This window comes from Halictus rubicundus, chromosome 2 (genome assembly GCF_050948215.1).
Source record: "Halictus rubicundus isolate RS-2024b chromosome 2, iyHalRubi1_principal, whole genome shotgun sequence".
NCBI classification, from domain to species: domain Eukaryota; kingdom Metazoa; phylum Arthropoda; class Insecta; order Hymenoptera; family Halictidae; genus Halictus; species Halictus rubicundus.
In genome coordinates this window covers 2,361,561-2,385,667 of record NC_135150.1, presented here as the reverse complement: position 1 = coordinate 2,385,667, position 24,107 = coordinate 2,361,561, and the positions used below count along the sequence as shown (strand labels likewise).

At 32.9% G+C, this 24,107-nt stretch overlaps 1 protein-coding gene across 2 annotated transcripts in view; it reads left to right on the top strand.

The window, feature by feature from the left end:
- Window positions 1–24,107, top strand: part of Crb (cell polarity complex component crumbs) — a 109,153-nt gene that overhangs the window by 41,753 nt on the left and 43,293 nt on the right. For both annotated transcript variants that reach the window (XM_076804287.1, XM_076804284.1), the window contains exons 2-3: window positions 19,750–20,120; window positions 22,702–22,882. In XM_076804287.1, the coding sequence (XP_076660402.1) occupies window positions 19,750–20,120; window positions 22,702–22,882 (552 nt within the window). The remainder of the gene's footprint in view (window positions 1–19,749; window positions 20,121–22,701; window positions 22,883–24,107) is intronic.

Genomic DNA, 24,107 nt, shown 5'->3' with positions numbered 1-24,107 from the left:
TTTCGGACACCTGGTATGTCATTACACGTGTACTGCTTCTTAAAACAATCATTTTCCTATAATATGTTTTTCTAACTGCACTGGGGAAGAAACAGTTGCATAGACCATCCTGCATAGTGTCGAAAACCTCAAGAATTGTATAGGCTTCGATTGTAAAAATAAATACTGTCCCTTATTTTATGACTGCGGGTCTTTGTCCAAAATCAAAATTGTCATTGACAATTACAAGAAACGGGAACCAAATACAAATTTGTTTCTGTAATCATTTCAATTGAAAATGATGTATTGACATTGTTAAATTCTTTTAGTCTTTCTACTGTTTTCAATTTCACCCTACTCAATTTTATTACAAATGCATAAAATCCGCAGTCTATTCTATTCTTTGTATTGTTATTTATTATTTATTATTGTCTAATTCTAGGAATATCAGACTATGCTGTAAACATTTGTTTGAACGGTGAAATCTCAACTAATAGAATATTAGTTATACAATTTCTACGCTGGGCTGCAGCGATTGTTCTTATCGCTATTCAATCAAGATAGTTTGTTTTAAATTTTTCTTCAGTATTTTCCACCTGGAGTTTTGCTGAATTTTGATGTTAGTTTTGTTCGGGTGAAATTAATAACTTTAATGTGAAAAAACGATTATAATATTTTGAATTTTTCATCTTGGCAAATACTTTGTTACTTCCATATCTATTATTTGATATGTATGGCTATTACGTTAACCACTCACGATGGAACAAGTTTGTCTGTGCAAATTAAAGTTGTCAGGAAACGCGTACGTTTTTATTCGCACTGATGAAGTGTTGCCTGTCTGTGACACTTGGTCGCGTCAAACGTGACTTTCGAAACGAAAATTGCATAAAAAATGAATTTCAGTCCGAACAAATTTATTATCTCCGTGAATGTACACACATCATCTACATTAAGCACACTTTCGCATCATTCAATTAGACAGACCTTTCGTTTCTGCTTAAAATTGCATAAAAGGTGAGTTTTACAAGGAGCATATTTATTATTATTATTATTATTATTATTATATTTATTGTGTTTACATAGGGAATACTTATCTTATTTTTTCTTAACTTTTAGTGATCCAAATTTAGTACAACTGTGAGTATAAAATATATAAAATATAATAAACGTAAACAAACTAAACGTGCAGATATAATAAAATGTTGGTAATTATATTATAAACAGGAAATATAACGTATTTTATATTATAATGAAATATAGTTTTTCATCGATGTAATTTTTTAATCCATATTTCTCATACTCCTATGGATCTAGGCCAGTGGTTCTCAAACGGAGTACCGCGAAATTTTGATTTATATGTAAAAAGTCAATTAACTGCTACAAATATCTAAATCTAAAACAGAATAATAATAATAATAATAATAATAATAATAATAATAATAATAGGGTTGCCGTGAATTTTGTTTAATGATTTCAGTGTGCCGCCAGACAAAAAAGTTTGAGAACCACTGATGTAGGCAGAAGAATCTAGTTTTCATTGCACCTAGTGTAAAGTAGTAGAGTACTTTAAGTATATTTTCTACCCCGTATTCTATCGTTCATATTTTATACCTCGTACAATAATAATAAGTAGACTACGGATCCTGATACAAAATAAACTGATTTCAGGTCAATTGCAAGAAATAGAAATTAAATGAATTTTGTCAATAGTTTTACTAAGTCGACAATCCTGGATAAACTTTACCTCGGGAAACAAGAAAGTAACTTCTTTTATGTAATCCTGTAGACTTTGACGAGAAAATGTCGCAAATCCAAATTTGAATCCTAGGAGATCACCAGTTCAAAAGTTATGCGCGTGTAAATATGTGCGATTTTCAGCATTTTTGACAAGTAAGGGCCGCCATGTTGGTATACATGTTGGTTGACGAGCTGCGCGCATCCAAAATCTACAGGATTACATAATAAAAAGGTAAAATTTTCTGATTTCCTGAGATACAGTTAAGCCTTCGTCGTTGTTACGAGCTCATCAAATCCACAGTCCAACAATTACAAACTGTTATATTACAGCGGAGAACATTTCTCTTATAGTACACTAATCAAATGAAAATTTAACTAGACCACCTCGCAGAAACTATATCCCGAAATTCGAGTGTAATCCCTACGGCGCTGCAGAATTATCCGGAAGCGGTAAAAAGCGTGATTAGACATAAATGATACAGTTGCAAGCTACAATGAACGACTTTCGACGAATAACCGGCTGGAATGCCAATTATGCCAAAAGGAAATCCGACGCGGCGCGTTTCTGTTTCATTCTTGCCCGAGTAATTTATGCGTTCGTGAACATGAGAACCACGTTATTTTCACGCAGTTGCGAAGACCCTCGAGTTTCCCTGTGTTTACTATTATGCATGCAATGCGGTTGCCGAATCGACATTTTTTTCCTGTTCCTAGCAATTATTTCTGCGTATACATGCATACACCTACGTTCGAGTGAGCCACGAGGGTTAAGCTAACTCGAGCGCACTCCCAGTTTGGTCACCGGTTAAAAGAAAAACGTTTTATACAAGACTTTACTGCCTAAGTGTACAATAGCGACAGCACGGAACGGTTTCCGAACCATTGACACGTGGGAATTCAAGGATTACATTATCGAGACTATAAGCGGCTGAGATACGCTACAACAGTTCCTTGGAGAACGATCTATTGCGAGACAGGGGGCATGAGTCATCGCGACTCTAACTCGTTTTCTCGATGATAACCGCACAGATATTCCAGGTACACTGGCAAACAAAAGGAAACTCCAAAGTTGGAATTTCTGTACATAAGTATTCATAATTTCAGCACTAGGTGGTTTCTTCAAATGTTGATAACATTCGTCTAATCGAGAGGTACCTCAACATGCCTATTAGCGGGCAACGGCGCCCGCCGATAAATACCCATAGCATGAGCATAGCCATGATCGCCAGATGTGGGGTGGGACCACGAATTGAGGGGAAAAGTTACCCTCTCTCTCTGCCTGTACCGGAGAATGCACGACAGAGAGTAAACGCGTCACACGACCGGGCCGTGGTGGAAGCATGGGGGAATAGCGTGGTAGAAGGGGAAATTAGAGTGGGGGAACAAGTCTTGATCTGGCGACTATGTATGCCTGAAACGCCCAAATGCTTCCCCCACCAACCTCTCTTTCATGCAACGCGCACCTTCGTCGCGTTCGCTGGTGTCTCGCGTCTTAGCTGTGGTAGGCACGGTCTTGTCTTATTGCAGACAAAAATGCCCATCCCTGCTTTAAGTGCTGTTACGAACAAAGGAAGTATTATTTTTGAAACACTTCAGAGCACCTCGACCAAAATCTATTCGATATAAATGTTGTGCCTCTTTTTTAAAGTAAAGTAGAATTCTGTTCCTTTGTAACAGTACTTTGTAATACATATTTATACATATACATATGTATTACACCTTTGTAATACAATACATGTAAACTTTCTCCCCTCTCCTGTGAAATTATTACAGACACAGAAGCTCTAATTAGTATTGTAGCCTTGAAGATAATCGTATGGCTAGGGGTTAGGTAGTTAATTAATAAAACTGAAAATATGTTCGACTGTCAAAATTGCAATCACAAAAATGTAGAATTAAACTTACTTCTGTCCGCGCAGTTTCTTTACTTGTTTCATTGTTTGAAATGATCAATTTTCTGTCCCTTTTGTAGTTTTCAGTTTGTAAAAGTTATGGTAGTTATCGTATACGTTACGTATGTGTCAGAGAGTTGATTGATATGCAGAAGTTTTTTATTTGATCATCGAGAAGCTGCAAATAAATAATCCAGTTACATATAATACTTCCCATGGAAAACATTATTTTATCAATCAAATCAAGTATCTATAATTGTAATTATTCAGATTTTCAATGTGGAAAATATTTCCGTGAACGATAAAAGTAAACGTAATCATAAGGCTTGTTATATAATAAAGAAAATATTAAAATAAAAATGAATATGTTTCCTGTCAAGATACGAAAAATTTCATAAACTATTTGAAGAACAAGTGCATCAATTTGATAAATTCTGTGAGTACTTTAGAATGTCAATTGAAAAATTTTGCTATTATATTAAGTCAGATTAATACGTGTAATGCATAAAGAAAGAGAAAGTCAGAAAATGCATCCACTGTAACATTCCACCGCAACCTTACGCGTTAGGTGTACAAATAAATTCCCAGTCCTTTTTTATTTCCTCGTGAATCTGTTAATTATTTACAAACAATCAAAATACATTCTATTGTCAAAAATCACTTTCTCTGCATTTACTCGATCTTGGAAATTTTATTAATTAATCGTCAGTTTGGCAAATAAAAGGTTTGGATTTACAATAAAGTTACTACTGATTAATTGTGAAGGCCACGAATTAATTTGTACACCTGGTATAATACCATCAATTTTTCAAAACTACAATAAAAAATAATAATATACTAATAATAAACGCCAATGTTAAGTTAATGCAACAAATTATGTGATCACACACTGCTCAATATAGTTACAATAGATAAAATGTTATCATTCTATTTGCATATTGACAGCTCGGTCATGTTCAATACATGTTACACAAAATTAATTTGACCGCTGACATGTTAGTATGTATACGGAATATATTAACTAAAATATCCCATTAATCTATAATCATTGTGTACATACACATTATTACAATATTTGCATTTTTTAAGCAAGCTCTTTTTCTTTAAGACATATTCCACCGGCATTTGTGCTCTGTTCATGTTTCTATTCTTTCTTATATTTTCTAATGAATTATGATTTCATCTTTCCTTACTGTTCGTGGATTATTTAAAATCATTTCAATTTAATACTAGAATTACCGAACACTAAACGCGACTGATGCTGTACATTGCTTTATAATACAATTACAAGATTTAATTAACTCAGGTCTCCTACGGCTTTTATTAGAATATGTACTCGAATGAAGAAGTTTTTTTTTTTAATTTTTGAGGAAATCATTTTTGTAAATTCAATAACTGTGAAAAGAAAAATCAGGAATTTTGATCAATTTAGTATTACAATGTTAAAGAAAATACACTGGCGTGTAAAATTAAACCCGAAGGTAAATTGGGACAATCCCGAAAGTATTCACATAAGTATGATGCTGTTTCATGATTTTTCAGTCGAATTTTGTATTTTAACTGACACGTTCCGATTGATTTTCTTATTTTTAGTGTAATTAGTTATCAAACTGCACAAGGAAAAAAATTTTTTAAATATACTGTATGAAAGTGTAGTGTTTTATTTTAAATTTGCGTGCAGGAAGCATAATTGTTCTACTTTTTCCGATACAAGTCTCGTTCTTGTGACTGTAACAATATTTCCAGTGTCAGAAAATAATCGAAATTTCGAGTACCCACACACCCGACTAATGTATACAAATTTTAGTCATGTGGTTAAATAAGCGTTAAAAATGTTCTCGAATCAATGAGAACACGAAATTTACGTTTTTAAAATCTTCCTCTTAAGCGTTGTTTTTAGGTATTAGGTGACTCGCGTATCTTCAAGTTGCGAAGTGCGAACATGAAGTAGAGGAGATGAGGATGGCAAGCAAAAAGGAAGGTCAGATAAGACACTGGTTTGTTGGTCAAACAGCGCACGCGGCTACCGTATGCATTTCGCTAGGATGGAGTGTTCACTGCGATAAACCGTGTTTGTTAGAACTCTCGGCTGTGTTTACGTGCCTCGTAATATAATTAACACTGTGTTACGTAATGATATGAAAAATGACTCGCTTGTAAGCGTTGACTCGATAAGTTACGAAAGGTTCGCGAGGAATGTGTACCCAGACTCCGTAACATTTTGACATAACAAATATTCTAGTTTAAGAGGAATGAAATAAAACATAATAAAATTCGTTTTGCACTTTACATGCTCATGTTACACGCGTCTTTATCTATGTGCACAATTCAGATTCGATTTCAATGAAATACAACAACATTTGGGTACAAGCGAATTCCGCTCAAAACTTATTTATTTTGAACAAATTAATTTGACTGGTGAAATAATTCTTGGCAAATCGTAGAAAAACGTTCCGTCACTCCTCGAAGGATATTTTTAATTCTTACAACTAGTGGAAGTAATATACTCCCTCTGTTCCATAATAATAGTAGCGAGTGAATATTTAAACGGGAATTATTGGCGAATGCAGCTGCAAGTTATGTTGTCGCGCAAAATTGCGAAACCTTTAATCAAAATCAATGTTTCATGACATCTGTCATTTGTGACACATCTTTCAATTTTTAGATCATTCAATCTTTAGGTTAACCTAATTATTACTAATTGTAACTACTTTTCTAATTTCATCCACTGATCGAAATCAATTGTTTTATTTCAGTTGAATATCAACCCATTGTAAAAGTAACACGAAGAAAAGAGAGTTTGAAAAAGCCAAGAGATCCTACTTGCAAGTTTAAAATGCAGTAACGAAATTATTGAAAAATTCATAAACCATCTGAACACTCAAAGTAAAAATTAGGAGTAATATTTTTAATTTATTGTTTAATTGAATCTAGTTTTTTGATAATAAATGTTGCGTTCTATATTTATTTTCTTTTGCTACTATTATTATGGGACAAATTAAATTCATCAACTGCTATTATTATTATGGGACAGAGGGAGAAATTTTAATAAAAAAAAAATTGACACAAGAAAACTAGTAGCAATAATCAAAGAAAAAAGTGTTAGTTTCAGGACTATTTTTTCGACACGAAATAGAGCCTTAAAACCTCAACAGAATTTTTAATAATTCATCGAATTTAACCGCAGCATCCTTGTAATTTGAATGAGAATAATATAGAAATTACATCATTCTGATTTTCGTAATAATACCAGTAAACGAGAAATAAAAACACGTTTTTAATCTAGGGAAACGAAAGAAGAAAGAAACTACAATGATCGTGGAACGCAATAAACTATTTATTATGTATTTGATCTCATACGTATTTCATTATTAGATTATTACCGAAGCTACTCATCTTGCATTAGCTATTATGATTGAATCTACCATTTTACAAAGACTACACATGCATACCACGCTATTGGTGTAGAATTGCTTCCCGCAATGCAACAATGAAAGTTATACCTAGCCGACGAAGGCGTGGCAACACGCTCGCTCCAGCCTGCGAAGCTGTTGAGTCATATAATTGAACTCATAGCTGAATACCGGTATTCACCGTGTCAAGGAACTCTTCTTTTTATGAGACCGCCCTCACATTCGGAATATATTAGTTCATCTATGGAGTTACTGAACCGTTTTATCGCACACCATTATCACATCTTCGTACATCGTAAAGCATTGAATTATGCAATGATGGTCGTACTGGAAACGAATTCTCTTCTAACTCCAGTCTTCTGATTCTTCTTTTGATCAAGCGAACGAAACATGTGCGTCCCGATACCATGAATCATTTTTATGAAGAATATAATAAAAGAAAAACGTTTCTGATTTTTAACACATTCGCACCGGGTCATTCCTGACACAGGACAAACTTATATTACGTTAACAAAAAAAGCTACTTTCATTTTTGTCGACAATTATAACTAGACTGGGGACCTTTATGCAAAACATGTTTGCACTGATTGTAAGACACAGAGGAGAAATAAATATTTCTTTCTTCTTTTAATTATCTTATTAAGCTGGGAAACTAGTACACTGATGTCTTTAAATCATTTTAACATGTCCACTGCTTTCAATTATAATATATTTGAAGAGAATTATAGAAAACTAAAATTTTACTCAATAAATTTCATCCCTATTAAAATTCACTATAATATTAAAAAGATATTGAACCAGTTGTAACATTTTACCCATTTATTTTAACACAGAAGTGTGAACTGATTCAATAAAAACTAATTCATTATGTGTACTAGTTATTGCATACTAGTTTATAGAAATTATTTCATATTTTCTTAAATTCGTAGTTTCAAGGCACATTTTTTTTTTTTTTTTTTTGTAGTTAATGCCTTATAATACATTTATTTATTATACAGGGTTGGTCACCACGTACTACCACTTCGATTTACAGGACTATAATTATTCGTAATGGAAAATGGTTCACGTAGAGTTCAATGGTATCAAGTGGGGCACATTGTGACCTAAATAGGTTTTCAGTAGGCAGACGTGGAGAGGACATATAAAGGTCACTAACTGTTTTTTTAAATGGAAACATATATTTTTGATTGCACCACTTCATGAATCTTGATATTCTTAAGAAGAAAGTTTTAACCTACTTATGTGAAAAAATCATTTATTTAAGAGACACGAGAGGTTCAATGTGACAAGCATTTGCATCGTGACATTCGCAAATACTAGTATGTGGTAACATTACCTGTATAATGTCCCAAGTGTTATTTATGAAGTCCAAGTATTCCAAATATTGTACACAAAGGTCCAAATATTTGAAAGATGAAAGATTGAATAGATGCCAATTTCTGATTTGGAGAAACTATTGGTAGTATACTATTCGCTCGAAACTATAGAGTAGATTTATAACTAGACTGTTGACTTTTTTTTGCAAAATAAAAATTATCTGCGTCAATTGCAAAAGACCGGAGCCAAATAGATCTTTCATTCTTACTTTAATAATTTTAAGTAGTTAAAGATAATAAATTGGCATTCCTGAATCATTTTAATCTTTCCACCGTTTCAAGTTGCATCTACCTGTTTTTTCGATAAATACATAAAATCTGCAGTCTATTCATAGCTGCTTTGTTTCATTTCTCTTTGTTATACTTTCAATCGCGAGTCAAACTGATAAATGATTGATAAAATCAGAAATAGAAGGCTGACAAAAGAAAGATAACAATAGTAATATTTTCACTATATTTCGTACATGTGTCACAAAATCGCATTACTAATCCGGTACTGGCATAGAGAGGGTAACTGTATTTCCCTCGATTCAAGTCAATTCCCCTGATCTAGCGATACTGCATTCCGTTCCTCCAATTTGAAAGAAGTTAAAGGTGATATTCACTATAAATTATAATTTCGCGGTTATTATTTCCCTTCGATCTCATTCTATGAGTTGGAGATTTGCTTTCACGAGTTACCCCCACAGTCATCGCGGTATAGATATTTCTTGTTAAGAAGTAATTCTTCAAATTGTCAGCGTATCAAACCAATCGTGAAATTTTGCAGATCATAATACTGATACTTTAGACTTTCTAACAGTACTTTCTTTTCTAAAGTGCTATGCATGGATGCCTTATTCCTTTCTTGTTTCGTCCATTTTCCCATAATGTTGAATGAACTGAATGAAAGATGTGCTTTACGTTATAGAGATGGCGACATGAAAATTAATTCAACCCTTTATTCCTATCTACTTCAGAATTAAGCTTCTGTAACAAAGTATAGAACGTGTAAATTAACACATTGTTTCACTACATTCAAGGCATTCTATCAGAAAACTACAATTATTTTATTATTATTATTTTTATTATACTATAGATGTAATTGTAATGACTCTTTGACGAATTCTCTGTCTCATTGTTAATCCAATAAAATCTTTAATAAAGCTGAAACTCCAAAATATAAATGATAATAATTAAATTCATATAGATCAAGAATCTTTTGTTACTTCGAATTTTGCTGTTTGAATATTTTGGGGATTATTTATAATCCGGAATCATAATTTATAAATATCTGATACGTTGAATACTAATCCCACTGTTAGTATCTCTCTCGACCTTCTGTGCTAATGATTGCTTGCTATGTTTCAAATTTGAATAATTGTATTCTGATTTACCTACATATCCGCACTATAGATGATGAAACTTTCACTTATAGATTTAATACATCCTATTGGACATTGCACATAATTTTTATTTTTGATACAAGAGTTGAAATAAAACTTTTCTCTACATTTTTAGGTGTTAGCTATCTAGGGTAAGGGACCCAATTACTGTGGGGGTACCAATTACTGTGCCTATATTAATTATGTTTATTTTCAAAGCATAATGAATATTAAAAAAGAGATATATAACATATATATTGACTGATTTTAAACATAAAATCTAATATCTCTTTTTTAATATTTATTATGCTTTAAAAATAAGTATAATATAATATAATGTATAAATAAGTCTAATTAATATGGGCATAGTAATTGGTAACCCCACAGTAATTGGGTTCCTTACCTACCTTACTCGAAATCACCATTTTCAGTGAAATTCCTGTTTTATTAAAACTGAAGTTTGCTCATAAATAGTCCTCAGGATTCCCAGTGATCAAATTATTCACATCACAAAGTGAAGTTTGAACATTTCCATTGGAACTGAAACCAATATAGTATTGAAACCAATTTAGAGGGCACATTAAAATAAGCAGCAGTAACATTTAATTTCTAATAATCCCTGGTTACACTCTAGGAAAACTAACTATGGATAACTTATCTGTGTCTTTAATCATTTTATGATATAGTTTTTTAAAATTTGTACACGATAACATATTTTTAATATTTGTGCACTTGATGTTGCGTAATAGCGTAAGAAAACTGAAAAGTCTTTAAACGATTACAAAATCTTGTTCTTAAGAAATTATTCTCTTAATTGGTAATATACGTATACTTTCAATTTACATGTAGAATAGATGATGTCATGAGATGTAACAAATATCCTTGAAATGACTAACATAAGTAAGTAAGCATGAATTGAAATTCAAAGGAAAAGTTGCTTCCTGCAGTTGTTTTAATCCAGCAGATGCGTTTTCAATATTTACTGTCTCCTCTCTTTTTTTTCAACTTCTTTGATGTGTTTTCTTTCATGTATCTCCGTATTTATTTATGTTTACATTTCGGTTATTACAGTGAGTGATAAAATCGTCAAAGCCACTTGTATAAATTGACGTATTCACATTAAAACGAAAGAATTCTAGTTATTTTCTTAACAAACACTATCCGACACTATCCATCACATGGATGCTAAATATTTTTTGTATTGTAACTCTAATAATTTGATCATCCATGGCAATCTCTACATTCAAACTAAAAAATTCATTTCAAATATTCATTTCAATTATATTAGAATAGCATCATTAGTAGACTGTAGATTTGTATGCAAAATAAAAATTGTCTGCTTCTAGTGCAAGAGATAGGAGACAGATAGACATTTAATTTCTACTTTAATAATTTTATCAAGTTTAGAATGATACATTGATGTTCTTCAATCATTTTAATCTCTCTACTGTTTCAAAATGCAGCTGGTCATTTTTGCTATAAATTCATAAAATCCGCAATTTAATAATTGGAGTTTAAAAATTGTTATGTTCAATAATAAAAGCCAAAATTACTATTCGTTTCCCCCGTTGTTCTGTTACAGTTAGCCAAACCTGCTTCGAGCAAATTTTGATTAATGTTTGTAATCTTACTTTGCGAGCAAAAAGCAGTCATTGTGGTGCCAAGACCACTTGGAGCAGAATTTGGTTCCTGTTTGGCATGAATTTGCCACCAAAACCTATCGACAAATTCCGAGTTTAATGCGAAAACAGATGGCTCGGTGTTTGAGTGGAAAGTTTGCAAGCACAAAAAGGGCAGGTCGGTCGCACTGAGACCTTGCACTGAGAGTAAATATCACGATTTCTTCGCCGTAAAAATTGATGAATTCTCACTTTGTTAATAAATGAAAAGAAGATATTGATAAATAACTGAACGAATTTATGTCACGATTCAATATTTAAAGTCTCGGTTACCGGTTATTTCCTGTCCCGAATACTGCCGTTTCATCTGCGCTAATGACGTCAATCGGTTTCGGGAACACGGCAAATGATTCGCAGATCTTGATGAAACGGTTCCCTCCTGCTCGTTGCGAAGACTTCAATGCCCGCATATTCAGCAGCGAAACAGGATGCGTGTCTCTATCGACTCATCGTCGAACCGAGGCTGGAAAACCAGAGACACGTCACCTTATTCGTCTCCTTAGCTCCAAGAAGAGAAGGGGGTAGAGAGTAACTTCCGGCTATCCGTTAGGTTTCTTGATACGAACAGTGCGTTAAGAAATGGTAGGTTAAATCATACTTATGGTCGTCACTTGTCAAACTAATGTTTTAATCAATTTATTATTTACAGAGTACCAGGCATTTATACTAACGAATTTTCGCTGGGAAATATTATTTGCAAATAGTCTTTCAAAACAAGATCAAATATTTTTAGAATTTAACCAATTCTTCACTGTTAATAAATGAGATAGGGTCATTTTAAGGAAAATATTAATCCAATGTCATTAATAACTTCTAACATAACAGAAATTAAAATTTAATAGGCTTTCCCCATTTCAATTAAAAGATTTATATGCTTTGGCATGGAGTTAGCGAGAGCCATGAACTGTTCATTTGTAACACAGGCCCAAGCGTTCCCAAGCAGGCCGCCAGTTTGTCATCCTTAATTTAGTTTTTGGACATTAGCACATCACTCAATAATGCTTCTAGCAAGTGAACCCGTTACTTGTTAACGGTTAAAAGCCGGTTACGTTAAGAAAAAATGTCTAATCTTGAAACGCTATTTTCAAATAATATTTGCCAGAGGAATTCCGACTTTAAGGAATTACGACTATAAACGTGACTGAACATTTCTTAACGTACTGTATAAAGCAGCGTAAAGACACCAATACTTCCGACATTAATGTCACTAAATTTACAAATATCACTTTATGTTGTATAGCAGAGAGATTTAAGGAATCGCTATTTATGACAATATAATCGAAAACAATTTCACCCTTGAATATTTCCCTGTTTTTTGGAGAGCACATTTCTTATCGATTAATGAAGTTGTGAAATCTAACTAAATTTTTATAAAAACCACCACCACCATCAATATTATTGACTAATATTTTCGATATTTTTATTTTATTATATGCCAGATGCAAATGTCTATTTAAAATATTGTTTTAATGTAAAAATAAATATTACTCCATTAGATTTTGGCAACCACGATACTTACCTAGGTTGATAATAATTATATGTATGAGAGGTTATTAAAATTAATTATATTGAACTCCGTAATCGATTGATTCGTCGGCACTGTAAATGAATTGAGAGATTCTATCAATATAATATTTATCTATATCGTGACTCTAAAATTACACTCTCTGTATATACAAGCATTTTATAAACCAGTATTATTGACTATAATTAAACTAAATTTCGTTTTAAAATTTAAAATTCCAAATTTTGAACTTTTTTAAGTTTAAATTTTACACGAAGGCGTTATCTTTCAATTGATATTGATTTTTTATTTCTTTTTTTGAATTTACATAAAACCTCCAAAAAAAACGGCAAGCATGTTAATACTCTCACTTCATTGTCTAAAACACGTTAGCGTTTCTGCATTAATTTATTAATTACTGTTATTAAATTGGAAGCAAAACTTTTTGCTTATTTGAATTAGTACCTACAAAAAATATCAAGGGAAATAAACTATTAGGCTAAAGTTCCGAAAATCGGTCAAGTCGAAAAACATGTTTCTCAAAAGAATTTTTAACGACCGGCAAAAAAATTTTTTATCATTTTATTATAATTTTCTACCATACCAACATAAAATTTTGTACCTTACCAAAATTTCCGAACCAACTCGAACATGTTTTTGTATCAAACCAATCAATGCGATCGCGTCTCTTTTATTGTCTGGATACATTTCCAGCGATATCTACCGCCACGCTCAACCATGGCTATAAAACAATAAAAATTAAATATAATCATATCCCAGATCTATAACCCAGACCTAACCCAATCCGCGTAAAGCAGTAACAGGTTCCGGAACGGCACCTAATCCAAGCGTTATGCCGGGTCCACACTGGTGTTCGCGAACTGCTCGCGAGCAGCTGCAGTGTGGACACTTTAGCGAACAACGAACAATGTTCGCTCGCTAACAAAGGATCTGTTATTTCAAAGATCTGTTCGCGAGCTGAAGGTCTATATCTATGTAGTCGCACAGTGTTCGATTCTATAGGGGAGTTCGCGACAAAATTAATAACTCTTAAACTAATACATTTTCGATCCAAGACCCTTAATACTTTTTTAAAGAGCACATGAAGATCTATCAGTTGATGAAAAAAATACAATTTTATTAAAACAGTTTAAATAATTTCAATTTTTACCAAATAAAAAGTTACTAATAGTCTTTCCTTGGCAGAAATCTCTATTCGAAAATTCGTATCCTTCTTTGATATTTTCAGTCTAATTATGCTGAGTAATTTTTCACAGGTCTCGTATGACATTCTCGCAAAACTTCTGAATCCTGTTTCGTTTTTTAATACATCATTTGCTATCTCCCCTATGCCTCCACCCACGCAGAGAATGTTTGTGTCACAACATGCCCCCCCCCCCCCACACCGTGTAAGTTTTGTATACAACATTTTTTCATATTATTACAAATAACGGCAATATTCAGAGTGGACATATTTATAGGGGGCACGGGGGGGGGGCTTACGCGGTATGGGGGGGGGGCATATTGTGACAAACATTCTCTGCGTGGGTGGAGGCATAGAGGCGATTTCAAGGTCACCTTGATTTTTTTAAACGGTAAGACATACTTTCTGTATCATGAATCGATAGACTATGGAATTCCGAGTAAAACTGTATTGACCTCCATATGTCCTAAATCTAATAGTTAACGAGATATTATCGAAATAATTTTCTTTCTTCTTTGGTTAATATCTCGTTAACTATTAGGTTTAGAACATATGAAGGTCAACGCTTTTATGCTCAGACTTTGATACTCTATCGATCTATCGTATAAAAAACGGGACATTCCATAGATACCGCCCCCCTCTTTCCCCCTCGAAATCCTTGGACACGTGTTTTACGCTTTTTTCATCTTTCATACTTTTCGGGATATTCGCCTGGAATATTTTCAAATGAACACCCTGTATATATATATATTCCACCAGAAATACGTCCTTTTTTTTTAAATTTCTCTTTGCCAACATTGTCGCTTCCTTTTTTCTCAACACTATTTTCTTGTATTACTAAACATGCTGCTGATAAAATTAAAAGATCTTCTTCAAACATATTTCATAATTTTCGGGTGTGCACCGAGCGAGGTCTACAACGAACTGCCCGCAATCTCCAAGCGAACAAATCTAAAACTGCTAGCGAACAGCTAGCGAACCAGTTTCTGTTGACAAGCAGCTCGCGAACAGTCCTACTCAGAACTGGTATACTGGTATATTCACCACCTAGTATATTCTAGTATATACATACTTATATATTCTTGTATATTCTGGTATATTCTGGTATATTCCAGTATACTCCAGTATATTCTAGTATATTCTTGTACATTCAATTATATTCTGGTATATTCTGGTATATTCTGGTATATTCTAGTATATTCTGGTATATTATGGTATATTCTGGTACATTCTAGTATATTCTGTGCAGAAATGTGCAAAATGTTATGTCGGTAATGTACAAAATGATACTAGTATGAATACATTTTTTTTTTTTGAAGTCGTTAAAAATTCTTTTAGGCAAACATATTTTTAATGCAAAATTTGAGCTGAATCCAATTTGACCGATTTTCGGAACTTCAGTCAACTACTAAATGCATTGTTTAATTCAATATTTACATTATTTGTAACTACCTTTTTTAAACGTATTTACATTTTCTTTTTTTAGTTTTAAATCATATCGACATCGTTGGTTACAACATGTTTACTAGAATATTATAAGAATCAAGTGCTCGTGTTACAAACGAATGGCTAGCATTCACTATTTACCTAAATCGCTGCAACGACATTTGTTAGGATACATCCTCGCCGCTGTTTCACGTAATAAATGAATGCAGCGTATTGGTGACTCTTGCGTGGATGTTTTATATGCTGGACACATGAACTCGTGAGTTCCTGCGAGAGCATCGTGGAAGAACTGTCGGTGTTGGCACGATATGAATCTTAATTAAGAATGCCTTACTGCCGTATCCTCAGACTCGAGTACGAATTCTGTTATGATTTAATCAACCATATTTTCCGGAATAGTTGTTCCCTTGCAACTGCTCGAAGTCATGCTTTTTAAATTACTTTTACACAAACGCGAAAGCAGAAGACTCGTTAAAGATCAATTAACTCGGTGCACATATTTCGTAAATTTCATGAAAAGTTACACAAGTAACACAGTAACCAGTCAGTTTACACAAGTAATCGTCTTCAACTTGATGCTTATCCATAAATATTCCAGAATGCCTTGTAAAATATATTAACATTGTAATTCTAATTGCTTTTGGAAGTTATTGTACATAGATCTCTACGTTCTATTTCTTTACATAATAATTAACAATTTATAGCGTGTAACATTTAGAACGCTGTAATAATATTGTATAAACAAAACAAATTCATAAAAAACGTTTTTCTTGGGTACAATACTTCTCTTAAGATTTAAAAAAATATAATAAGACAACACAATATTCATACAATACAATATTCATTTTAATTCTTAACTTTCTTTTGTCCAAAATTATTGTGTTTCTGTTAGTAAATAACACGTATAATTATTATTAATTAGTATTACATATCATTAATATGTATCACTGTTATTAAATAATACGTTTCTTCTCTATTGCTGACAACGGATAACAAGTTGCATACAATTCATTCAATTGATATAACAATACTAAAAGTAGCACTACTACTAGAAATTATTGTATGTTATTATTGAAATTAAAAAATGTATGAATTTAATGCAATTTTAACTGCACATAGAATGTGCAAAGTGTTTTCTTAGAAATAGAACATGATGTTAAATTAAACACAAATTTTTTTGTTGTATAGTTTTTTACTTTTTTACTCATCCATTTTTTTACGTATACACCTAAAAGAATTACTAAAAATTATTGTTGGATTTAGTAAATGAATTATATGGCGTTTGCTGTATAGGTTTAGTTCTTATGATACAGTTATTAATCCAGTATGAAATAAAAAGGAAACCAAGAACAAATGTTGAGTGTAACGAATATAGTTGTTACATCGAATGCTTTCCCATAATTTTGTAGTTATCCAATGTAATCCATTGTATCTCTTAAAGTGTAATATAGTACCTCATTGTTTATTAAAGATTCGTGTTCCAAGATACTCTACCATTATTTCTGCACACGATCATGCTTGTGGATTAAGAATTATAAATCTAATGAACCTCTTTGTAGTATTTTTAATGTTGTAACTGGAAATTGTAGGTTTGAAAAGACTCGAAGCTGATCATTGCAAATATCTGCTAATAGTCATGCATGGGTTAATTATAATACAAGCATACTGCTCTGAAGAATTTGAAGAAAATATTAGCCAAAATGAACTTGGAGGATGCGGTTTACTTTTTATTTTCACGGCTGTGAAACCGCGATGTCCAGCTTAAACGGAAGTCTCTGCTAACCAGTCTTACGCGGGCGTGCAGATGCATCTCATGCATTATTTATACGTCACCATCGATCCTGCCGTGGATGTAGCGGACATCATCAGTCACCTTAAGAGCAGCGACGAATGTTGTTACACTTCTAGCGTACGCGGTTCAATCAATTGATCCCTAAGTAAAGCAGAAGTTTTAATACTTGATAAAACAGTTGACAAAAAGTTTAATCCATTTCGCCACTTCAAGTGTAAAAAAATAAAAGACTGAGAAAAAGGTATTAGATACTTTAGAAATAAATAACATACTTTCCTAATACCTTTGTCAATTAGTCCTCCGAAATGGAAATTTGCATGAAGTTCCACAATTATAACAACGTTTATAAGCATGGAGAACTTATTATGATAAATTTATGATAAATTAGATCCTGTTTCTTGAAATTAACCAGTTAGCTTTTGCGACCTCTTTGACAAACGTGTAACTAATATGCGTCCCAAAAATTTAGCGATGACGAGTATACTCATCAAGCACAGAATACGTGTGGCTGTTATAATATGGAATTAAGTTGTACAATATTCTCGCAAAGGAAAAAGTTATTTCAAATGACCTTCAGAATCACCCCTTTCAAGTCAGTTCGACATTTTTGGGACACCCTGTATATGAACCTGTAATGGCTTCAGTGATGACTATAAAAAAAACAATACATTTACAAAAAAGAAAATTGATACTATATACAGTTTTTTCATGATAAAAATATAATTATTTTCATAATTATTTATATATTTGTATTTGTTCCTTTTATTTCATCTTGGGCTCCAAATATTTCAAATATCTTGAAGTTTACGAATATATTATAGTTTTCACTAAAATTGCAATTTAAACAACAAATTGTAACTGCTTTGTACGCATGACGACTAGACTCGTCATAACACAAAGTATTGCCATTTCTTCGTGACGAGTAGACTCGTCAATAACAGCTAACTGGTTAACGCAGGCAATTTTTATTTTGCATTAGGATCCGCAGTCTAGTGTCATTGTTGATTACTAAGTTGCACAATAAAAGTTGCTTATTTCAGTACGATAATAAATTACCAACAGAACTCATTTATACGATAATAATCGAATAGATCGATTCAGGATTGAAAAGTTAAATGTTACATTTTCTGCAATGCGTTTTCTACCAACTATGTAATAGTTAGATTCTGAAATTATGTTTTTAGCAACTGTTTTGATTGTAAAGAACATTTCCCGCATACAATTATCATATAAGGAAAATTACAATGTTAAAACATAAGGAAATTGGTAATTATATATTTTTTTAAGTAACTTTTTAAAGATTTTACCGAATAAATTGGTTAGTTTTATATTTTTCATTTTTACGGCGCGGCGCGAAAATTTTGTTGGGCGTATATCTACTGTAATCGATTGGAATGTAGTCGATATGTTGAGCAATATCGCGACGAAATTGGAGGTATCAGTGATATAAAAAATTAGGACGCGATAAGTACTTAACGTTTAAACCCTCAACAGACGAATAACATTTGGGTTACTGTCCGAAAAGGGGCTACGTAATCCCTTAATAAAATTTGGATTTCCCGTCCAAAAAATGTGTAATTTTGTTATTATTTAAAATATAATACGTGTGATCAAATTCTGCCCGCGCAGAATTAAAAATTATAAATAAAAAATCAAATTATAGAGTAATTACAATAAAAAAAATTATAGATTATTTATTAAAAATGATAAATTTCAGCCTCGCTCCGAGTAAGTTGTTTAGGGATTAAGTAATTTTATGTTATCGAACACCTCAAGAAATATGTATTTCCCTATTGTTTAAAATTTTGGTCAAAGTTATCTATTCTTATTAAATCATGGTTCCCTATGAATCTAAATAGGAACTTAACATGAACATTAACATTTCTGTAACCGTAAAGTTGCATCTTCCATTCTATATCGTTACAAATTCCAGAAGTAAAATAAGATAGAGAAGATACCTTCCATTACAGAGAAGTTTTCTTCCGATATAAGACGATGGCTCGGGACGGCTTTCGATGTAGTAAATACAGATGAGAGTGTACCCAATTCGGCTTGTTATTGTTTTTTTCAGTGGGAAAGGATGGAATATGATATACCCTTTCGCTGTAGCACTAAGCGGTGTCGAGCGATCAACTTCAAAAGAAGAAGAGGGGATAGCAATTTTCTTATTTCGAGGGAAAACATCGTCGCCTTATATCGAAAGAAAACTGTATATGTCGTGTCAGATCTCGGAAAGATCCGTCGTACAATAAATCGTATGTGTATGGCGGTCTCCTGTAGCGACGTGTGGAATTCAAAATTAATTACTGAGCAATAATACAGTCACGGAGCGTGCTTAAAGCTACTTTAACATTCTGTTTCAGTACTGACTAGCTTATTAGTGGTCACGGACGAGGCGCCGCAAGACATCAGACACAAAAACTACGAGGAACATCCACGGGAGGCTTACTTCAATGGATCGGCCTTCTTGAGGCTGAGTTCGTTCGTCTCGGTGCACAGGCACAGCGGTCTCAGTTTTCGAACATGCGAGGGCGGCAGACTGTTCACACAGAAGTACAACGACGACTCGATCACTCTCGAAGTGACTCCGGAAGGGCTCCTCTTTATAGCCATCGTTGACCAGCAACGCTACGAAGCCAAACTCAACTCCAGGTTGCTGAACAACGCCTGGCAGAATGTCAATCTATTTTTTCGACTGGGCAATCTGACCTTGAACGCGGCTGGCCATACGCAGGTAATCAAATTTTTTACAATTTCTGCATACACCCGAGGACAAGTGAACAATCATATTTTTATGACAAATCTACCGACAGCATCTGCAAACTGACATTTTTCTAAATTGGACCGAACAACTCGAGTTCTCTTTTTTAACACCAGATTGCCGGAGCGAGTCAATTTGACTCGTTCACGATTTTATTGCTATACACACTAACGAGCCAAACTGAGTCTACACTATTTGAAGCAACATAACTTTTTAAAAATTAGATCAAACGACTTGAACTTTATTGAGAAGTTAGAAGGATTAGTTTATTAGACGAGGTGTAACAAATTTTTGAAAAAAATTTGAATTGGTCGGAATCGCAAAAGAAATAGTAAAAGTTGGTTTTTTCCGCTTTTTTATCTGAGCCTGTATTGAAAATTTAAAGAATGTGTTTGATTCGCTCGAATAAATTATATCGATGCTGAAAATGTCACCGATATTGGTTACTTCGTTTACGAGTTATAAACGATTAAAAGTGGGAAAATTGCCATTGTTCACGATTTTCGACCTAAAATCGCGCTTTTAATCGTTTATAACTCGTAAACGAAGTAACCAATATCAGTGAAATTTTCAGCATGGATATAATTTATTCTAACTTCTCAAAAACACTAAAGTTATTTGGTCTAATTTGAAAAAAGTTATGCTGTTTTAAATAGTGTGTAATCAGTTTTGCTCCTTACCGTATACGATAAGGAGAAAATTAAAGCATGAAAGTATAGATTACGAAAGATTCACGCACATATTATACGTTATACATACATATTATACGTCACATCACATATTATATGAAATAATATTAATCTTTGCAATACAAAATACAAATTCGTGGTATAAAAGCCTCCCACGTAACTGTCGTTGCATTACATTAAACAGTCATATGCAGTTAAGGTGCAACCAGTACATGAACATGTAGCTATGAGACATTTCTATTCACAAAAAGAATTCTACATATAGTTATGTTCTTATATTTATTAAGAAATAAAATCATATAGTTTCATGTAATATTATTTCGCATTTTGTTCGAAACAAATATTCTTCGTCTGAATTACGATGTACCTACAATTAATGAATCTTCGTTTCATCGCATCATCGGTTCGATTACAGTTCAGTTCAGATAAAAACATCAACTAATTGGTTTTCGAATTTCGGATTATAACATTCGTTTAAAATAATTCACGCGAAATAATTAATATAATCAAATTACACGCACGAAGAAAGAGCCATAAATCATAAAATATTTCTTAAAAAACTTGACTGAGACTGTAGACGATACGAATACGATTTACACATGTTTTTACGTAACTTTCAGACTATTCTTATTATTAGGCATTTAAAATGTTTGTTTAAATCACTTCTTGACTGAACCGGTTTCCGCTATTTTCTGAAACGAGACTTCAATTGTATGTATAAGTTCTCACGTAATTTTACACAAAGCAAGCACTATTTTTGTGAATTTCTAAAGTTTCCAAAGTTTAATAATATTTATTACTAGAAAAAAAAGCTGCAATATTTTCTTGTTAAGTATCCGTTATTATATTATTACTTGTGTATCATAATTGCAGAAAAAAATATTCTTTACTGTTTATTATTTTTCTGCAGAAAGCTCACTGAGGAACGCAATTAGTTAAGTTGTTGATATCGATAGTATTAAAAACTACGAATTTACAAGCGTTTATGGCAACTTGTTTATAGAAATCGCTGCATTTTAAATTTGCACTTGCCCTATTTCTGAAAAAATAACGACAAGCTCTCTTATGTATAAACAATTGAAAAATAAGAGACCCAAAGAGAATAATTTCATCCCAGTTGTGGTGTTAAATATGTATGTGTTGGCTACATTTGATGTAATTAATTTATATTCTGGAGCAACAATTTTCAACCCCTTTTGTAGTTCGACAAGTTTAAAATCACGTTCGTGTATAATTCATGCTTTCATTTTTTGCATCACGTCTTATTTTTATTCAAAATATTTTTAATTGTGCTACTCTATTGACAATTTCATATCCTCCGTAATTTAACTTCGAGTTTCTATCGTTTACAAAAATCTTGTGAGGCACAAATAACTAAAATTAGTCGTTTCAAATTACCATGGACTAAATGACTAACATTAGTCATTAAGCTTGGTTAGGTTATTCTATGAGACGTATTAGCCATGCGTGACTTGCAGTAAATAAATGACTAAATGACTTTCTCTAAATCGAAATGAATTATAATAATTAGACTGCGGATTATTATGCAAAATTAAAATGATTAGCATCAATTACAAGAAAAACGGAAGCTCCTTAGGAATTTCCTTGTTCCTTAATAAACCCAGAAGGTTGGAAGTGTTACGTCGACAGGCTTCAATTCTTTTAATTTTTTCACTGTTTCTCATTGCCAGGCGCCCATTTTTGCGCCTGATAATAATTAAAATAAATAATAAGCCATTTTCAATCTGATAATAATGAACATTCTCGAAGGACTAGAAACACAAACAAAGAAAACCTGTCGGTTGCATATGCGTTAACATGTAATATTTTGTCACGCAATGCTGATTTTCAAATTTTATGTGCAGGTAATAGCTAATGCAACCTACAATGCTGCGATTCTTACGCTGCCTGACTACGACATGAACGGGTCTCTCACCGTGGGGGAAGGATTCAGGGGATGTATTCTCCAAGGTCCCGGCTTCCTGTTTAACGATACCATCAATAATGGAGCCGTCTTCGGTCCTTGTCCTGCGGAAAATAAAGGATGTAAGGATTTCAGAATTCGTCTAGAAAAGTCTGCATCGTAGCCTAAAAGAAAAAAATAATTATTGTTTTGAAATTCTATTAAAAAAATTAACCGACATTCTGAAAGTTTTGATACGCAATTATAGCACAGTATTATAATAAATAGTCGACTTAGCATTTATGCAGTATGTTATGATTGTCATTGAACTTTTTTGATAATTGAGATATTCTAACAACAGAAATACTTCTTCTTATTGGTACAGAATATTCTGATGTGTAAACGTAGATCAATTACCATTGCTAAATCATAGAAATGATTTTCAAAAATGAAATATCTAATTATTAATACCACTAGGGTAAGGGACTCAATTACTCTGGGGGTGCAAATTACTGTGCCTGTATTAATTATACTTATTTTAAAAACATAATAAATATTAAAAAAGAAATATACTTATATAGGTTGTCCCAAAAATATTGCACTTCCTTGAAATAGTGATTCCTGAGGTCATTCGAAGTAACTTTTTCGTTTGCGAAAATATTCTTCGCAGCTTCATTCAATAGTTATTAACGAGAAACACGGACCAATTAGCACGCGACAAAAGCAGACGGACTCCGGCCCACTGAGCGTGGCGTTGGCATTGACCGAGCCGGAATCCGTCGACTGTAGCCGAATCCTGATTGGTCCGTGTTTTTCGTTAATAACTCCTTAACAGAGCGGCAGAGAACATTTTCGCAAAGGAAAAACCTACTTCAAACGACCCCGAGAATCACTTCTTTCAAGGAAGTACAAATTTTTTGGGACACCCTGTATAACATATATACATATATACAGGGTGGGGCATTTAAATGGGAACACCTAAATATCTCGATTATTATTAGTCGTACAAAAAATCTCCACAGAATAAAGTTGTACTGTTTCAAGGGGCGAATTTGATGATGGTAAACATTTTTTCTCAAGGTCATTTTTTTTACAAGATTTCAAGGTCATCGATATATTTTTAAATTGAATCATATATTTTTATTATCGCTGTGTGATAGCCGACGTCAAGACGAATCCAACGACCTGTAATATTATGACCTTCACGTGACTGAGTTTGTTATCACCAACGATTCCACACCATATATTTACACTCCATGGGCGCTGGTGTACAACTTGTCAATAATGCATATTATGTGTATTCAGTTGTCCATGGTTAGAAAAAGGAGCTTCGTCAGTGAAAAGAACGTCATAAAATATTCATGTCTT